Raw genomic sequence first — 16,580 nt, 5'->3', positions numbered from 1 at the left:
CCAGTATAAATTCCCTGTGTTCCACTTGCATCACCATCCGGGTTTAGGTAGACACGCATACTTACACTCGTTTGTGTCTAGACGACGAGTCTAGACACCGACAGTTAGTTTACATCTAGTGGCACTTAGATAATCATTTTTTTGTTAGAGTTCCCATCTTAATAGTATCACAATCTTTCTAATCCTATCGCACACTCTGTCACATCTCGACCGGCGAAATGAAAACCCCTAGCATATACCTTGGGCTTGTTTTTACCTCTTCTTCTCCTTTGAAATGCAAGCGTGAACTTGCTCCATCTGGTTTGATCACTTCTAAACCATTTTCTAGCCTTGCTCAACACCTTAGTGTGGACCCTAGTTCAATCACAATTCATTGAAAGCATTATAGTCTACTAGTTGTTATTGAATTACCAAAACCAAACTTAGGAGTTAGGGCTTTCACTAGGACATTCACATCTATTGCTTTGTCTCTAGAAGTAGATGTCTAGCTGTGCCTAGAAATCAATTCCTAGATGTGGGTAGCAACATAAGCTATATATGCAAATTGATTTGTAGATACGGCTAGAGTTCTCAACCATATTTAGAAGTAGTATTTTTAGAGGCGCTTAGAACCCTAGTCGTCTCTACAAATTTATTTCTTGAGGTGACTTTGTTTTCTAGACGCCTCTAGAATCAATTTTCAACACTTTAATATACCCGTTAAATTTGAAATTTCTTTTCCTATCAGAAACAATAGAGGCTACTAGGATTTCTAGCCACCTCTAGAAACATATACAACACGTTAAATCATTTAAATTGTCAACAAAAGCATCCATATTATCAACATTACATTAGTATTGTCAACCCCCCACATCACATGCATGTACCAAATTCTTGTACACAAAATCATGACAGAGAGAGTAAATTACACATAATTTTTTACTTTAAAAAGTGTGAGCACTATAAATCTTGAAACTTAAGAAAATATAAGTTTAGTGACAGAAAAATGCAGTTTCAGAGATGGTGGATGAGACCTCCTCCGATGCATTTTACTCTACTAATAACAAGTTGTGTGTTGTTTATGCCTAGCTAGGTGGTCCTGTCGTGTATAGCATATATACTTTAATAAGACGAGACCTCGATCGGGTGTTAGACGATAAGCAAGTCAAGAAAAAATATGATGATTTAGCCAACCTCGTCTGAGTCTCGTCATGCTAATCCTGTGCCAGCTAGTGCATTCATCTTTGGGAGTGGAAGAAAAGGCATGCGCGACAGGGGCTAGCTAGCTAGCTTGTGCTTTCATCAATACTTTGGAATCTACTCTTTGTTCGCGGTTGGATAGATACGTCACGTGTATACCTACCGTGGGCAGCCATGGGCCTCTTCCACCATAGTCGTAAAGACGCTTACAATGATGGACAATGCTACGCTACCTTCTTTACTTAAATAAATGCGCCACTTAATTAGAGACTAGCTAGGCTTATTATATTTTTTTCGCGATCGGGTTAGTACCCGTTTTTCATTAAGAGGAAAGCAAACAGAGGTACATAACCCGAGTAAGAGAACAGGTGAAGGCGAGCAGCCTTAGCACCAACAAGAGAGACCTAAGACTACTAGGTTCGTAACCAAGAGATTACAAAAGAGCAGGATTTTGCGATGAAAGCGCCAGGAGGGCCACCAGCGGCGTTATGTCCAACCGTGGGCAGCCATCACGCTCGCTATATCCGGCATGATGTCGCCTAGTTGCAGCTGGTCCAGAACGCCGAACCAGACCTGCCGGGCAAAAGCACAGCCCAGAATCGCAGTGATTAATGCGCCACTTAGAGACTGCTCTGCTCTGCATAATATATAGGGGGTGTTTGGGACTGCTCTGCTCCACATTTTTCAGCTCCGCTCCATGTTTTTTAGCCAAACGGTTTCAGCTCCATGCACTTAGTTCGAGGAAAAATGGTGGAGTTGTGAGAGCACCTAAAGAGGTACTCCACAAACTCCAGTTTTTTGTGGAGCTGCTCCATGATGGAGTTTGTGGAGCAGAGTTAAACACCCCCATAATATTTCATTTTTGGTTTCGATGGATCCTATATATAACTTTTTTTTACAAGAATATGAAATATCTAGCTATCATCTATATATTAATGTGTTAGCTCGTGATATATTACCTTGTTTATTTCTTTCTTGATTGTTATAGTATGATCTCTATATATTGTTTTTATTTATAAGATAAGTTCCATTTTTCATTTTTTTTCCAGGTCACAGTGGCCATCTACGTGTTCTGGAAATCGTGGCCGGCAGGTGGCGACAAGAGGCTGTTGCAGGCATCAATCTTATTGTTCATCATCGGGGTTTTCAAGTGCTACACAAAGCCATGGGCTCTCAAGAGGGCGAGCATTACTAGCCTTGTCGACTCACCTGATGCTAAGAGGGCAGCCAAACAAGGCGAAGCAGATGACGAGATGGATCCGAATTCGCTCGACAAGTACGTGAAACAAGCAAAGGCTTTTGTCCAAGAACAAAAGAACAAGGGTAACGAGCTGGCTCACAGTGAAAGAGCTTGTGTGCAAAACGGTGATCCTTCTCCAACGCAGCAAGGTAATGTGAGGCTTAGCACTGGACGAGTACTCCTTTTGTAATTGTAAAATATAAAAAAAACCGTAACTGTCGCTTCACTTCCCATGAGTCAAATAATTAACTAGATTTATAGAAAATTGGTATCAACATTTATATCTCCATATATGTCCATTATAGGAATATTATTACATAATTAATCAATCACGTATCGCAAACATTAACAGATTTAATTTACGGGCTTCGTGTCGTTAATAAATAAGTAATGTTTCTGGTCTTGCTCCATGGACAGCAAAACAAGACAAAGATGAGATAGATCCATTCGAGGAGCACGTGAAACGGGAAAGTGATTTTGTCGCCGGAAAACAGAAGGATGAAGTTGGGGGAAGCGCTCATGTGGAGGAGGATATTAAGCCGACTGGAGGGCGAAAAATAGGATGGATACTCCGTGGTGAGACCTTACAACTATTTGTAGATCTTTCATCTTCGGATCGTGGCTGTCGGCTTAGTATCTTTAAATATTTCTGGGGGCTTAGTCAAGAGAAAGCAGAGACGACGGACACTAGAAAATCAAAACAAGAAGATAAAGCAGATACAACATATGGCTACGTGCGACGAGGGGCTTGCTAATGTGTTCCTCCTCCTTTACACAAAACTGAAGTCTTTAGGGGTTCCTATGAGAAGTGATTCCAAGGCTAGAGTCATTACGGCCGCAATATTATTGACGACGTCACGTTTGTCACGTCTGCTGCTACCGGTGGTAGCCTTTGGTCTCTTGGCTCATTTCCGCAAGAGCCAAAGAGAAGCTTATATGGATATTGATACCAAGATTACATTTGCCATACTCTACTGTACTTGTTTGCTAGAAGGGTTTTCCATGCTTCCTCTTTTGCTCCCGATTGTTGCGGCTAAATCTAATAATAACTCACTCATCCTCCGTGTCGCCAAGTTACTAGCAGGCACTGTAAGGGACCAATGGCCAGAGATGGTCGCACAATATAGCCTCGTAGGGTACTTAGCTCGCAACAAGAACCACGACAAGCTAATGTGGGTTGCGACCATGCTTGGATGTAGAGATATGGTGGACCGACACTGGTGCATGGAGTCGTACCTATCGTCCCGTGAGATTACAGAGTTAGTTCTTCAATATGTGAAAGATGGATGGGAGAAGAAAATACAAGACGTTGCTAGCTACCGTAGCTTCATCGACAACAGGGGCCATTGGGCGCTTGAGGGCTATGAAGACGAGCTGGGTTGGAGCATAAAGGAGCCATTTGATGAGAGTGTTCTTCTCTGGCACATCGCCACAGATTTCTGCTTCTTCTCCAGCCCGTTTTCAGAGCATATACGAGTATGTGACTTTGCTAAGGTCCCATCGACATGGCAGAGTCTGCTTGAGTTTCTGCACCTGAAGGTACTAATACCAACCAAGACTAGTGCAAGTAAAAAATGTGGACAACAATTGGCAGAGTGCAAAGTTGTCCAATGCAGGCAAATGTCCAACTACATGGTCTACCTACTGTTTGTTAATCCTGAGATGCTATTGCCTGGGACTCGGCGGAATCTCTTCACTACAGCCTACGATGAGCTCAACAAGCTGAATCCACACAGCTGCTGCTGCTGCTGCTGCTACTGCTATTGCTGCTGCCAGAAGGTGGAAGAGAAAGACCTTATGAAGACATTAATCGAAACAATGCAGAACAAGTCAAAGAAACAAGATCCAGAAATAGGTTTCCAAGAGGAATCAAAGGAAGGCCAACCAAAGAGAGGTTGCAATGGAAATTTCATCGATGATGCCTGGGATCTTGCCCAAGGGTTACTGAAGCTGAGGGATGATTTCGGTGAGGAGAACATGTGGGAAGTGATCCAAGGCGTCTGGGTGGAGATGCTCTGCTTCTCTGCCAGTAGATGTAGAGGATACCTGCACGCCAAGGCACTGGGCTCAGGCGGGGAGTTTCTCTCCTACATTTGGCTCTTGTTGTTCTACATGGGGATGGAGACCTTCACAGAGAGGCTGCAGAGGGAAAGGGACGAGCTTCCAAGCTGGGAAGCAAACAACAATGCCGCTCAAGCTTCTGATGCCTACACTAGCAGTGGCATAGCTTCATCATCAGCTTCCAAGATCCATAGTCGTGCCACTCCTTCATCTTCCCATCTCGACACTGGCACATCTCCATCCAATTATGAGATTCGCATCGCCATGGATTGACAAGTGGCCCTTGCGGAGGCTAGCTATTTCAATCGACGCGTGTTTGTAAGCTTTCTTCCTTTTGCTTTTCTCATTGTTGGAGACTATTTTTCTGATTGGTGTGGACACTTGTCGTTATGATGCTTCTCTTCCCTTGGTTGCCTCTAATCCTCATCTCAATCAAAGATATGTAGCAGTGTTTGTTTCTTGTTACTACAGTGCATTCCATCAATGTAATATTAGTTGCTGTTTTTTACTCTTTTTCCTCGTCTCAGTGTAATGATGACATTTTAATGGTTCATCGCCTACGGGCTTATTTCAGTACTGTATATTTTGTTTCCATCCATCATATAAAATGTGTACGCAATCATATTCTTGATGCTAGCTGCACACCTCAAGTTCGTTCTCAGCATAGGGCAGGCAAGAGAATCTAGGCACGGAAGATTTCTTCCTCTTACTCCTGTTTGCAAACAAGAGAAAAGACCTACTACCACTTATTAAGCTTTCTTAACGTTATCTGCACTCACCACCTACCGAGAAGTTGGGGCAATAGGTTTTGGTGTTTCAAATAATATATTAAATATTGTTGCACCCACTATATCAACCGTTGGAGTATAATGTCTAGTATGAATGGATGAGTTTGTTAAACGCTGAAAACTCCGAGGAATAAATGGGTTTGACGGGTGGTGAAGACCTGGAAGTTGACTTTTTGTGGATAAAGTTTTAGTCTACAAATATATTCTTATGGAACAAGGAGTATTTTACTCTACCGTTGGGCCTATAAATCGAACCCAATAGAAGAAAGTCCGCTTTACCTCTATGAACTATCCTCGATGCTTAGTTTTCCTCCCTGAACTAAAAAACCAGGTAAAACCATTTCCCTCAACTTTTAAAATCATTTATTTTACCTCCTTGATCCGGTTATAGGTGGGTTTCAAAGGCGGTTTTATATTTTTCTTTATATTTATTTTGGTTGAATATTTAAAAAAAAATCATAGTCAATCACAGACAAATCACATAAATTAGAAAATCTAATTTTATTGGACTCCACATAAGTATTTCTACACATAAAAACATATAATATGATACGCTTTAGTACAAAGTTTTTGTTGTAGCTTTATATCTATGCTTTTCTGTAATTAATTTATAACTGTAGTTTCAGTGGTCCAATTGTAGTGAATTTTCTATGGTGGTCTAGTTATTGTATGCTTCAATTGTAGTAAAGTTTCTATACTCATTTCTGATTTTACACACTTTTAACTATTTTAAAACTATTTAACAAGCAAAAAACTAAATAAATCTATCTCAGTTATACATGATCCAATGAGAATAAAACTTTTAACATAGTTCAATCATATAATAATTAGCACACCATAAGAATTTCACCACAATTGAAACATAAAAACTGCAACTATGAATTAATTATATAAAAAGCATAGATCTGAAGCTACAACAAAAATTTTATACTAAAACATATCATAATATATATTCACTATGTAAATCTACTCATATGGAGTCCAAGAAAATTATATTATCATTTTATAATTTTTCTGCAATTTACTATGATCTTTCAAAAGTTCAGCCGAAATAAATAAAAAGAAAAAAACAAAACCGCCTTTAAAAATCACTTATAACTGGGTCAGGGAGGTAAATGAATGATTTAGAAAAAATCAATCATAAATGGTTTTAAAATTAAGGAAGGTGGTTTACCTATTTTTTAGAGTTTTTTTAGAAAGCCATTCGGCACACTTTATTGGTTTTCAAAAATAATTACATCATTCACCAAGGCTTCTAATATAAGGCTAGGGAGAAAGACTTTGAGCATAGTTCAGGTTTTTTCCAACTCGATGTATATCTATAGCTATCGAAGTCTAATGTAAGGCCTTGTTTACTTTAAAATTTTTTTTGTAAAATAAGAATAGTAGTACTTTCGTTTGTATTTGACAAAGATTATTCAATCATGGACTAACTAGACTCAAAAGATTCGTCTCGCAAATTACAAGTGAACTGTGTAATTAGTTATTTTCTTTTTTCTATATTTAATGCTTTATGCATGTACCGTAAGATTCGACGTAACGGGGAATGTGAAAATTTTTGCAAAAATATTTTTAGAACTAAACAAGGCCTAAATGGATTCAATAGTCAGCCCGCACCCCGCACTGGCCCAAGGCCCAAGGCCCAAGGTACGAGACGAGCGACGACGCTGCCTGACCGATTGCTCATTGCGGGCCGGCCGGCCTTTTCTTCTTCTCTCCCTCTGTGGTTCTCCCGTTCCCCTCACGTGCGGCGCGACCGCCACCGCCGCCGCCAGCCGCCGCCGCCGCCGCCCTACGCGAGGTGACCAGGTCTCCATCATCTTCGGCGCCCTTAGCCGGCGAAGAGCACCCACCAGCCAGGTACTCACACCCTCTCCTCTTCCGTTACCTCCGCGCGAAACCGAGCACCCGAACCCTAACGTAATCCATTTGTATTCGCGTCTAATTTGATCACACTGTAGTGGTGTATATGTCTACTGTCTTCGATTTTTTTCGCCAAAAATTCTCGGGTGTGAATGTGTACACTCATGTCCTTTTCTGGCTCCGCCCTCGGATCCGAGGAGAACGATAGTTTATATAAGACACTGTATGGCCCTTGTTATATGTTGAGTTGTTGACTGAGGTGTTCTGTGCTCAAATTAAATGTTTGACTACAACACGATTAGATGGCTGCTATATTTGTGTGGAAGAAGACGAGTTTAATTTTTCGAATGCATAGAAGTAAATTTTTTTTTCAAGATAAAGCTAAGGTACTTTGCATAAGTGAGTCTGAAAGTTACTGAAGTTATAGACTGACAGAATGACCAATTTCCGCATGTTTTGTCATTATTAGTCAGATTATACGCTACCTTGCTGTTTACTTGTGCTCAGGTTTTTGTTTTTGTTTTCTCATATCATTTACATTGTTCTCTAATTCCTGTTTCTTTTCCCTGTTCTTTTTTCTTTCTTTCCTTCCATTCCTCATGGAATGTTGGTGCCTTGCAATTACACCAACCTGTTCAGTTATACATCAGATAGCATCGTCTTTGCTTGCCCTCTTTTGCATGCTCATGCGGCCGATGCTATCGCATTCTTGAAAGCCTTCCATGCTGCCCATCTGCGCATACTGCTATTTCTGCATTTGTGCCTTAACAGCCGCTTACTCTGGGGTCCCATTTCCCACTTGGATGCCCATGGCTGAACCAAATTGCAGATTATTTTGTATCATTTTTTCTAGCTGTTTCTGTTTTTTTTCTTCCTATCCATACATCATCACTTTTCTCCCCCAATATTGTTGGTTCCTGTGCTCTTTCCAAAGTTTCCTTGGAACTTTAAGCTTTGGAAGATGCCGAGGTGGACAGAAAATGCTGCTTCCACACAACCAGCTGAATCGGTCAAACAACAAGACCATTTGGAGTTTGATGATCCTGATGAGGTAGATGAAGAGGAAGAAGAAGTTGAGTATGAAGAAGTTGAGGAGGAGGTCGACTATGAAGAGCCAGAGGACGAGTATGAACAAGCTGAATTTGCACGCCAAGTTGATGCTAAACATGACAGTAAAATGGTGGATGCTGATAGGGATGAGGATGAAAAAGAGAGTCATGCTGAACTTCTTTCTCTTCCTCCTCATGGATCTGAAGTTTATGTTGGGGGCATATCTTCTGATGTCTCTTCTGATGATCTCAGAAAACTCTGCGAGTCTATTGGAGAAGTAGTGGAAGTGAGTACTCCCTGCTTTCTCTGTGCTACCTTTTGCATTTTTTTTCTTCTAAATTCAGAGTCTTTTTCCTTTTATTTTCTGGTCTGCAGGTGCGAATGCCAGGAAAGAGTGGTAAGCTGTATGCTTTTGTCAATTTCAGAACTAAAGAGCTGGCTGTAAAGGCCATCCAGAAGTTGAACAATAAAGATCTAAAGGTTTGTTTTAGGTTGAACTCATAGTTGATCCTCATGTTATCCATGCCAACGATTTATTGCCATTATTTATATTGGTCTTTATAGGATGTGTATATGTGATAAAGCAAGTATTGATAAAAAAGATCTTCCCAAGTAGGGAACTAAGTTGAAAACTGTATTTTTATGGACTTTATGTTTAGTTTCATGGATCAGTTTGAGACACAGGCAAGTACAAGGCTATACGGTTACACTCATATCCACTTGGTATATATAAAAAGGAGTTCTGCAGCAGTTCCACTATTGAGTTTGAAAAGTTGCAGACCCCTGTGTTCAGTTATACCTTCAGAAAGCAGGATTGTGGATGGCTGTAGATTATGTTTCAACAATAATGGGGGGGGGGGGGGGGGGTCTTTTTAAAATATTTGTGGGGACTACATATTATGCAAACTTAGTTTTACAACCCAAAGGACATGAATGCATGCTTGTACTTCCTGGTTACTTGTTATCTGATTCATGTATCTTGTATTTTGATACTGACTAGAACCCTACTATATGGTTCTTGTAATAACAGGGAAAGAAGATAAGAGTTTCTTCCTCCCAGGCTAAGAACAGGCTGTTTATTGGGAACATACCCTATAAATGGACAGAGGATATTTTCAAAGAAGCAGTGGAGGAAGTTGGTCCTGGAGTTGTAAAAGTTAATCTCGTGAAGGTACGGATACAATATTCAATGTTTTTCTAAACGCTAAACGGTAAACAGTCGGTCACCTGCCGTTTAGCCATTATCCAGGCTAAACAGTCCATTAAACAGGCTAAACGCTCAATTAAACAGGCTAAATGGATGATTAAACGAAAACGGTGTATCACCGTGTAGCGTTTACACGGCGTTTAAACGGTCTAAACGGCCGTTTAGGCGAACAGTGACAATATTAGGATGGTTCAACAATTTTAAGCTATTTTATTACTCTGAATGTATATTTATTGTAGGCACCACGTTCAGATACGAACAAGGGTTATGGCTTTATTGAATACTACAACCAGGCTTGCGCAGAGTATGCTAAGAAGAAGATGTCTACCCCAGAATTCAAACTAGATAAAAATGCCCCTAATGTCAGCTGGGCAGATACTAAGAATGGCGGTGAATCTGCCTCTACTTCACAGGTACTGAGCACCATATGACAAAATGATACATTTGATGTTTCTTATGTCATGAATTCATGATATTGTATATGGACCCAAATGAGGAAATGCTAACTTTTGTGTTAAATCGTTCATGATATTGTATATAATTGTGCACTTTTTTTTTCTTCAGGTTAAATCACTATATATAAAAAACCTTCCCAAGACTGTTACTCAAGAGCAACTGAAAAGGCTATTTGAGCACCTTGGAGAAGTTACAAAAGTTGTTATTCCTCCTGCAAAAGCTGGTCATGAAAATCGATATGGTTTTGTTCACTTCAAAGAACGATCCATGGCTATGAAGGCTCTAAAGGACACTGAGAGATACGAACTTGATGGTGAGTTTCCTTCTCTAGCGTCCTTCTATAGCTAGTCAATTTTGCTTCATGTATGCAGAAGGCCATGATTTTTTTGTCCATCAGGTCATCTGCTGGATTGTTCACTTGCAAAACCTCTTGCTGAAAAGAAGGATGATACGACATCAGTACCTAAAGGAGGTCCATTGCTCCCAAGTTATACCCCACTTGGATATGGACTGATGGGAGCTTATAATCCACTTGGAAATGGCCTGGCAGGCGCTTACAATCCACATGGAAATGGAGTGGCAGGTGCTTATGGTGTGCTTGGTGCTCAAGCCGCACAGGTAGATGAAATCTTATATTTATAAACCATCCCAATGCATGAGGGAATAAAAAGTACAGGAGGGTGGTATCTTCTAACTACTGTTTATCTTTGACATTCTTCGTACTTGTGCAGCCAATGTTGTATGTTCCAGGTGCTCCTCTAGGTTCAACTATGATTCCAATGGTTCTACCAGATGGTCGTCTTGTATACTTGTAAGTATTTATTCTATTCTAAGTATTATTCTATAAAGCTTATACAGCATAGATTACATCGATGTGCTAGTGTAAGTCCAACACCCGCTACATCTGGTCCCCAATGTTGTTGTAAACCTGTTGGTGGGAGTCCATTGATAAACATATGGTGGTTTCTTGTTAATACATCAGTTTACGGAGAAGAAATGGTTCGATCGATGTGTGCATATAACATAAAGTTATCCAGTAGTAACTGAGGGATGTAAAAAGTGTGGCACACCTTCCAAATGCCTTGTCTCTGTTAAAACACATGTAATTTATGTAGTATCTGTGGCTCTTAAATTTGACAAGAGACAGACCTAGAGAATCTAGGTGAAAAGAGTATCTCTGTTGTAGAGTAGTTTTTGTGAAATTTTCTTTGGTCCTTGCATCATTTTGTCGCCTTCTCATCTTATATCTTAAGAGCAGTTCTCTGAACCAGCTGTTGCAGTGATATTACCTTGTTGATTCACTTCATATTTTCCTTGGTCTTTGGCAGACCACAGCCTGCAGGGCAGCAGACTGTGCCTATGACTTCGCCTCCGCCACAGAAAGGTGGTCGTCATAATGGTGGTAGCACTGGTGGTGGATCCAGCTCTGGTGGAAGGCGACAGAGGGGAGATGACAGTGGTAGTAGTAACAGCAGCCGTAGGGGTCGGTACCGTCCCTATTGATGTTTGCAGTGTCTCTGTTAGCGCTTAGAAGTTAGAACCTAGTAGGCATTTAGAGTATCTCAGCTGCAGTACAACCATGCAAAGCTACCAACTAATGCTGGAAACCGTACTTTCTAGTAGTTATTTTCGCTGCGCGTCTCGTGTCTGTAACACAAGCTGCTGTTGTGAGAATAATGACAGTGCAAAGTGGCAGATGTAATCTGGGATGCAGTGGTAATGTACCTGCTGTTGTAAGAATAATGTATCTGCCAACTGAAACATTGCTGCGCAAGAGGATCTCGGGACTCGGGTGGCCCCTGGTGCAATCATTCTCAAGTAATCTTTACCATCGTGTTTGCATATAGAACTGGATGGGCAAATTCTCGTCTTTGCACTCACAGTTAAGTGATTTAACCACGCTACGTGGATGCAGCTTTTCAGTATTTGTGTATGAAAGGAAATTAGAGAAAGTGCTACTGTTGTGCTCCAACTGGCCCTGTGAATTACATGCTGAAATTGTGGACATTAATCCAGTCAGTTCGCTAATATTCGTTGTACCTTCCCTTCTCTGCCCTATGGTTTTACTTGCCAAAACCAAATCTGTGTCGTAATTAAGTTTGTCATAGTCACAGAAATATTTGAGTACAGAACATTTACATTCACACTGCTTATGACGTGTGAAGAAAATGGGTTTGAATGACTTCACACTGCTCTAGATTCATCGCTACAAAACATCTTGCCCAACATCTTGCAAAATTTCAGACCCTACCGAACCTAACTAGAAAAAACATCTTTGCTTTAGGCAGCACGCCTAGAATTCAGATCGCAAAATACTAAAAACAGGCCTATGCAGTGTATGCTAGGCAGAAGATGAAAATTCCATCCTAACATAGGTCAATCCTGCTTCTCTGCAGGTGCAGGTGCAGGTTCATTGAAGCACCACATGACTAAATGTGGCCATTAACTATATGTCGTGTATCCTGATAATGTACATGGGCCTGCATTTGTTTCTTTAGGTTGGATCTATATTTGTTAGAAACCTTCCCAAGACAGTTGTGTAAAAACCTTGCATAAAACAAACTACAAAAGTTGGTCATGAAAACCTGTACGGCTTTGTGCACTGTAAGGAAGGTCCATGGCCATGAAGGTTCTGAAGAACACTGACTCTGAGAGATGAACTTGATGGTGAGCTTCCCTCATGGGAAAAAATGTTTGCTTCATGTGTCCAACCAAAAGGTAACATTTAGTCAGAAACATTTTTTTCTATCAGTTACTAGCTCTTAGGTGCTGCATAAACTTGAAGAACTTCCTGCTCTTATGAAGGATGATACTGCATCAGCAGATCAGCTTCTACTGCAAAAAGCCCATTGCTTTGTATGAATTGGCAGGCGCTTATACTCCACCTGATGAAGATGGACTGGCTGCTGCACAGGCAATGGCATCTTCTGTTATGCACAGGGCTCCTCATCTTGCTACTAATAGAAATAGTGTGGACCTTGCTCATACAATCCTCGGGACTAGGATTGGTTAATCTTTGTCCTCTCTAGGAAAAGTAAACATGACATATGGGGAGGGTGATATACTGCTAAGTGTTGTGTTTCATTGCACTAGGTTCCTGCAGACACTACTATATTTTAATCTTTTTTATTCAATATTTCAACAATAATAACATCTAAAATGTGTTTGCAGATAGTCCCACTGGCATGACCAAATAATGTTGTCGCTTCACATGCATTGACGTGGCAAGATATGCCACATCAGACAACATTTTCGATGTGGAAAACTTTGTCGCGCCACACCCGCGTCAAATGAATTTTCATGAGGCGACAAACTCTGGTGCATTACTAATATGCTGCTGAAACTTTATATTATTTTTTGAGCATCTTAATAACTTCAAATATAAAAACTCAAAACTATAAGTTGTAGATCACATTGAAAACTATAACTTTGATAGTAAAAGTATCTTCATTGAACTCCTTATTCAAAAGACATTATTTTTCTAATGCGACAAGCATCAGTAGGCGATTATGTTGCTGAAATATTATATAATTTTTTTGAGCATCTTAACGTCCTCAAATGAAAAATCGTAAAACTAGAAAGTAGATATACAAGTTTCATATAAAAAAACACTTTCATCCAATATCGTACTGAAGAGTTATGATTTTTCAAAAATTTAGTTTCATCAAGCCACTCTCGGTGGCGCGACAAGACTATATGTCATGCTAGTAAGAGTGGCGTGACAAGGTTTTCCATGTCAAAAATGCGTCTAACGTGGCATATCTTACTACGACAATGCATGTGGTGCGACAGTATTATTTGGTCACATCAGCGGAACTGGCTCGACCAAAAGGGTTAGATCTGAAAAAACTTTGTAGACACGATTATTATTAAAAATATTGAATAAAAAAGATTAAAATATAAAAATCGGTGGGTATCTTGTATATGTGCAAGCACATCGTTCTATTCTAGGTGTTTAATTGGGGGTGTTAAAGTTTAACAAGTACTCTAATCTCAGGGAGGACTTAAATCAGCAATCCAGCACTTGCCTTATTTCTACACCTTTCTTCCCAATCATGGTATCTTGATCGTCTGTGTCCATGGTTCTTTGGAGCAAAAAACACTCTCACATGAAACTGATTAAATATTGATTCAACATCAGGATGACTAAAAGATCCAACACCACCATCCTGAAAAGTCCACTCAAAAAGTGTGTTATCCAATTCTGAGCGGATAATCAAATTTTCCTTTGCCTTAACCGCAACAACATGCTTGAATACTTCACCCTTTTCAACACATTTGCCATCGAAAAGCACGACCTCACTATCAAAATATCTGCTGAAAGCAGTGAATCTAACACGACGAGGGCTGCCAAGAGTTGTGAACACTTGTATAACTGCCTCTACACTCTCTGAAATGAATATGTAATCCATATCCAGCATGCAATGGTCACTGTGAATCCGTCCCGTGGACCTCATATTGAAATTCGATCGCATGTAAATCTCAACGTATGCAGAAAGTAACTTTTCATCATTTGATCTGTCCCCTTCCTTTTTCACCCAAAGATCAATTTCTAATAATGCACGATCCAGAATATACATTCCTCGGCAAGGGCTGCAAAGAGGTAGGGTAGGAGAATCCTGCAATTTTAAAACTCGTTAGAATTCTGAGCTTAAAACATATTCAACAGGATAAACATGAGTAAATGAAATATCAATTGATTCAATAAGATGGGCAGCTTTGTACATTCTTCTTGGTACATTCACACATCTTGGGGGATTTTGTAGCATGTTATGGTAGCCACTGAATGCGCCACATAAACAAGATGTATTAATATTACACCACAAAATGTACTAGAACGAAAATCAAGACCCATTGGTCATATTGTCAACCAGTTGTATTGAACTGAAACTACAAACCAATATATTCTCAAATGCTATACAGGAATGAACCCTAAAAAGTTTGTTAACTAAAGGCACCGAACCCATAATTTCCATTGTTGAAAACACAGATTGCCATATATTAGTACCATATTTTAGTTTGGAGGGTGTTTGTTTCACACCTAACTTAGGCATGTTGCTGTTTCTTATGTACATGTTTGGTCCATTGCCATAATTGTGGCTTTGCTACACTTTGTTAGCATTATAAACCACATGTTATAAGCTAAGTTTGTTTTCCTGAGTCCCCTGTCTCTAACTGTATATAGCTCTGGCTTCAAAACTTCTATTAAGTTTGACTTCTAAGACAAGATTCAAATGCTGCGAGTGCCTAAGCTGAAGTTCAGCAAGGTGAGGGTTTGAACAAAACATCCCCAAGGTTAACAAAATAGAAGAAAAAAACAATACCTGATGAATCATGACAGAATCGTCCCGAGAACGGTTAAAGACATAATTCCTCAACGGCTCCAAGTCATCACGTACGGCGAATATTCCATAAATACTGATGGGATAGGATTTAGATTTGGTTGACAACCTCAGAGAGAAGATCTGCAGCATCTCCTGTGGTCTGTGGAACCCAAGGGTTGATTCAGCTGCAAATAGGGAGAAAAAAGATATTAGTCATTAAACATACACACAGATAATATAACGACACTGGTTACTTGTAGGAACCGACTGACACTTACTCTGGCAGGTATCAGTGGTCATGTATTCACGGTGATAGCAGTATCCTCTCTTAATGCATAAATCTGTTGTTTCAGGGAGTACTTTCAAAGGCATTGGAGGAAAAGAAGCATGGTCATCTCCATGGCTCAGAATCTGATTGAACAAATCGGAGCATTCCGCACTCAATTTGACATAGTTATCCATCCATTTGAGTCCTATTTCCTCTTCTTGTTCCTTGGTGAAGGTTTGCCCTGAAGAATTGAATGCAGCAATGGCAATTAACCTTTCTAGGTATTCCTATTTCGCACGCACATACTAGTAGTCTACTCTACCCGAATGTGAGGCCTTGTTTAGATCAAAAAGTTTTTTGATTTTGACATTGTAGCACTTTTGTTTTTATTTGATAATAAACATTGTCCAATTATGGAGTAATTCGTCTCGCGATTTACAAGCAAACTGTGCAATTAGTTTTTGTTTTTATCTATATTTAATTCTCCATGCATGTGCCGTAAGATTCGAGGTGACGAGAAATTTTGAAAAGTTTTTGATTTTTTTGGGTGAACTAAACAAGGCCTCAGTTATGGATCAATAAAGATCGCCCCAGCTTGGAGTTGGTGCAAGAGTGCATCTTACCTGGGCAAGTAGTCTCATAGTCGATCGGATCATCCTCATCCTCCCAATCGCTGTAGTTGACCTTCACCGCCAAGAGGTCGTCTTCTTCGTCTGAAATTGCGGAGTCAGTCCCTTTTAACCAGCGCAGCGACTAGGTGGTGGTGCGCAACAGAGAAACGCAACAAGTATAGAGAGAGAAGCATCGAACAGACACAAACGAACCTCCATCAGCATCAGCGGGTTCAGGGTCAAGAGGCCAAGAAAACCCCGGAGCGGAGTAACCGCCACTGGGATTTGGGTACTGGAACTGCGTCACCGACGCCATCGCCGACGCTAGGGCTTCTTTTGAGTTTTGTCCGCCGCAGCGACGAAGGAGAAGAGGGGATTCTGATCTGATCGGGTATAGGACAAGACGGAGGACACCTCTGCTCGGGAGTCGGGATCACCGGTGCAAAGCCCCAGAGCTGTTCCGGCTCCACACAGCCCAGCGTCCTTTGTTCTTTTTTTTTTCTCTATAAAAAAGAGCATCAATATTTATGACA

At 40.4% G+C, this 16,580-nt stretch overlaps 2 protein-coding genes across 4 annotated transcripts; one reads left to right on the top strand and one right to left on the bottom strand.

Moving 5' to 3' along the window:
- LOC8071416 (heterogeneous nuclear ribonucleoprotein R) lies at positions 6,974–11,706 on the top strand. Of its 2 annotated transcripts, none has more exons than XM_002442649.2 (9): positions 6,974–7,128; positions 8,066–8,467; positions 8,557–8,661; positions 9,212–9,352; positions 9,628–9,801; positions 9,953–10,157; positions 10,242–10,462; positions 10,576–10,655; positions 11,173–11,706. In XM_002442649.2, the coding sequence occupies exons 2-9, from the start codon at positions 8,093–8,095 to the stop codon at positions 11,345–11,347; spliced, it is 1,476 nt and encodes a 491-aa protein (XP_002442694.1). In that variant the 5' UTR covers positions 6,974–7,128; positions 8,066–8,092; the 3' UTR covers positions 11,348–11,706. The 2 variants fall into 2 exon arrangements, with proteins under 2 accessions (XP_002442694.1, XP_021302042.1); XM_021446367.1 differs by having other exon boundaries at positions 6,998–7,128; positions 7,771–8,467.
- On the bottom strand, positions 13,714–16,529 carry LOC8071415. 2 transcript variants are annotated; one of them, XM_002441676.2, is made up of 5 exons: positions 16,261–16,529; positions 16,060–16,149; positions 15,447–15,677; positions 15,169–15,353; positions 13,714–14,463 (listed from the first exon to the last, which is right to left on the bottom strand). In XM_002441676.2, exons 1-5 carry the CDS (start codon positions 16,361–16,363, stop codon positions 13,849–13,851), a joined length of 1,224 nt encoding a protein of 407 aa, XP_002441721.1. In that variant the 5' UTR covers positions 16,364–16,529; the 3' UTR covers positions 13,714–13,848. The 2 variants fall into 2 exon arrangements, with proteins under 2 accessions (XP_002441721.1, XP_021301562.1); XM_021445887.1 differs by having other exon boundaries at positions 14,382–14,463; positions 15,296–15,353.

The sequence above is a fragment of the Sorghum bicolor genome, chromosome 8 (assembly GCF_000003195.3).
Source record: "Sorghum bicolor cultivar BTx623 chromosome 8, Sorghum_bicolor_NCBIv3, whole genome shotgun sequence".
Lineage (NCBI taxonomy): Eukaryota > Viridiplantae > Streptophyta > Magnoliopsida > Poales > Poaceae > Sorghum > Sorghum bicolor.
Note: the sequence above shows the minus strand (reverse complement) of the source record. Positions and strands in the feature narration are given on the sequence as shown.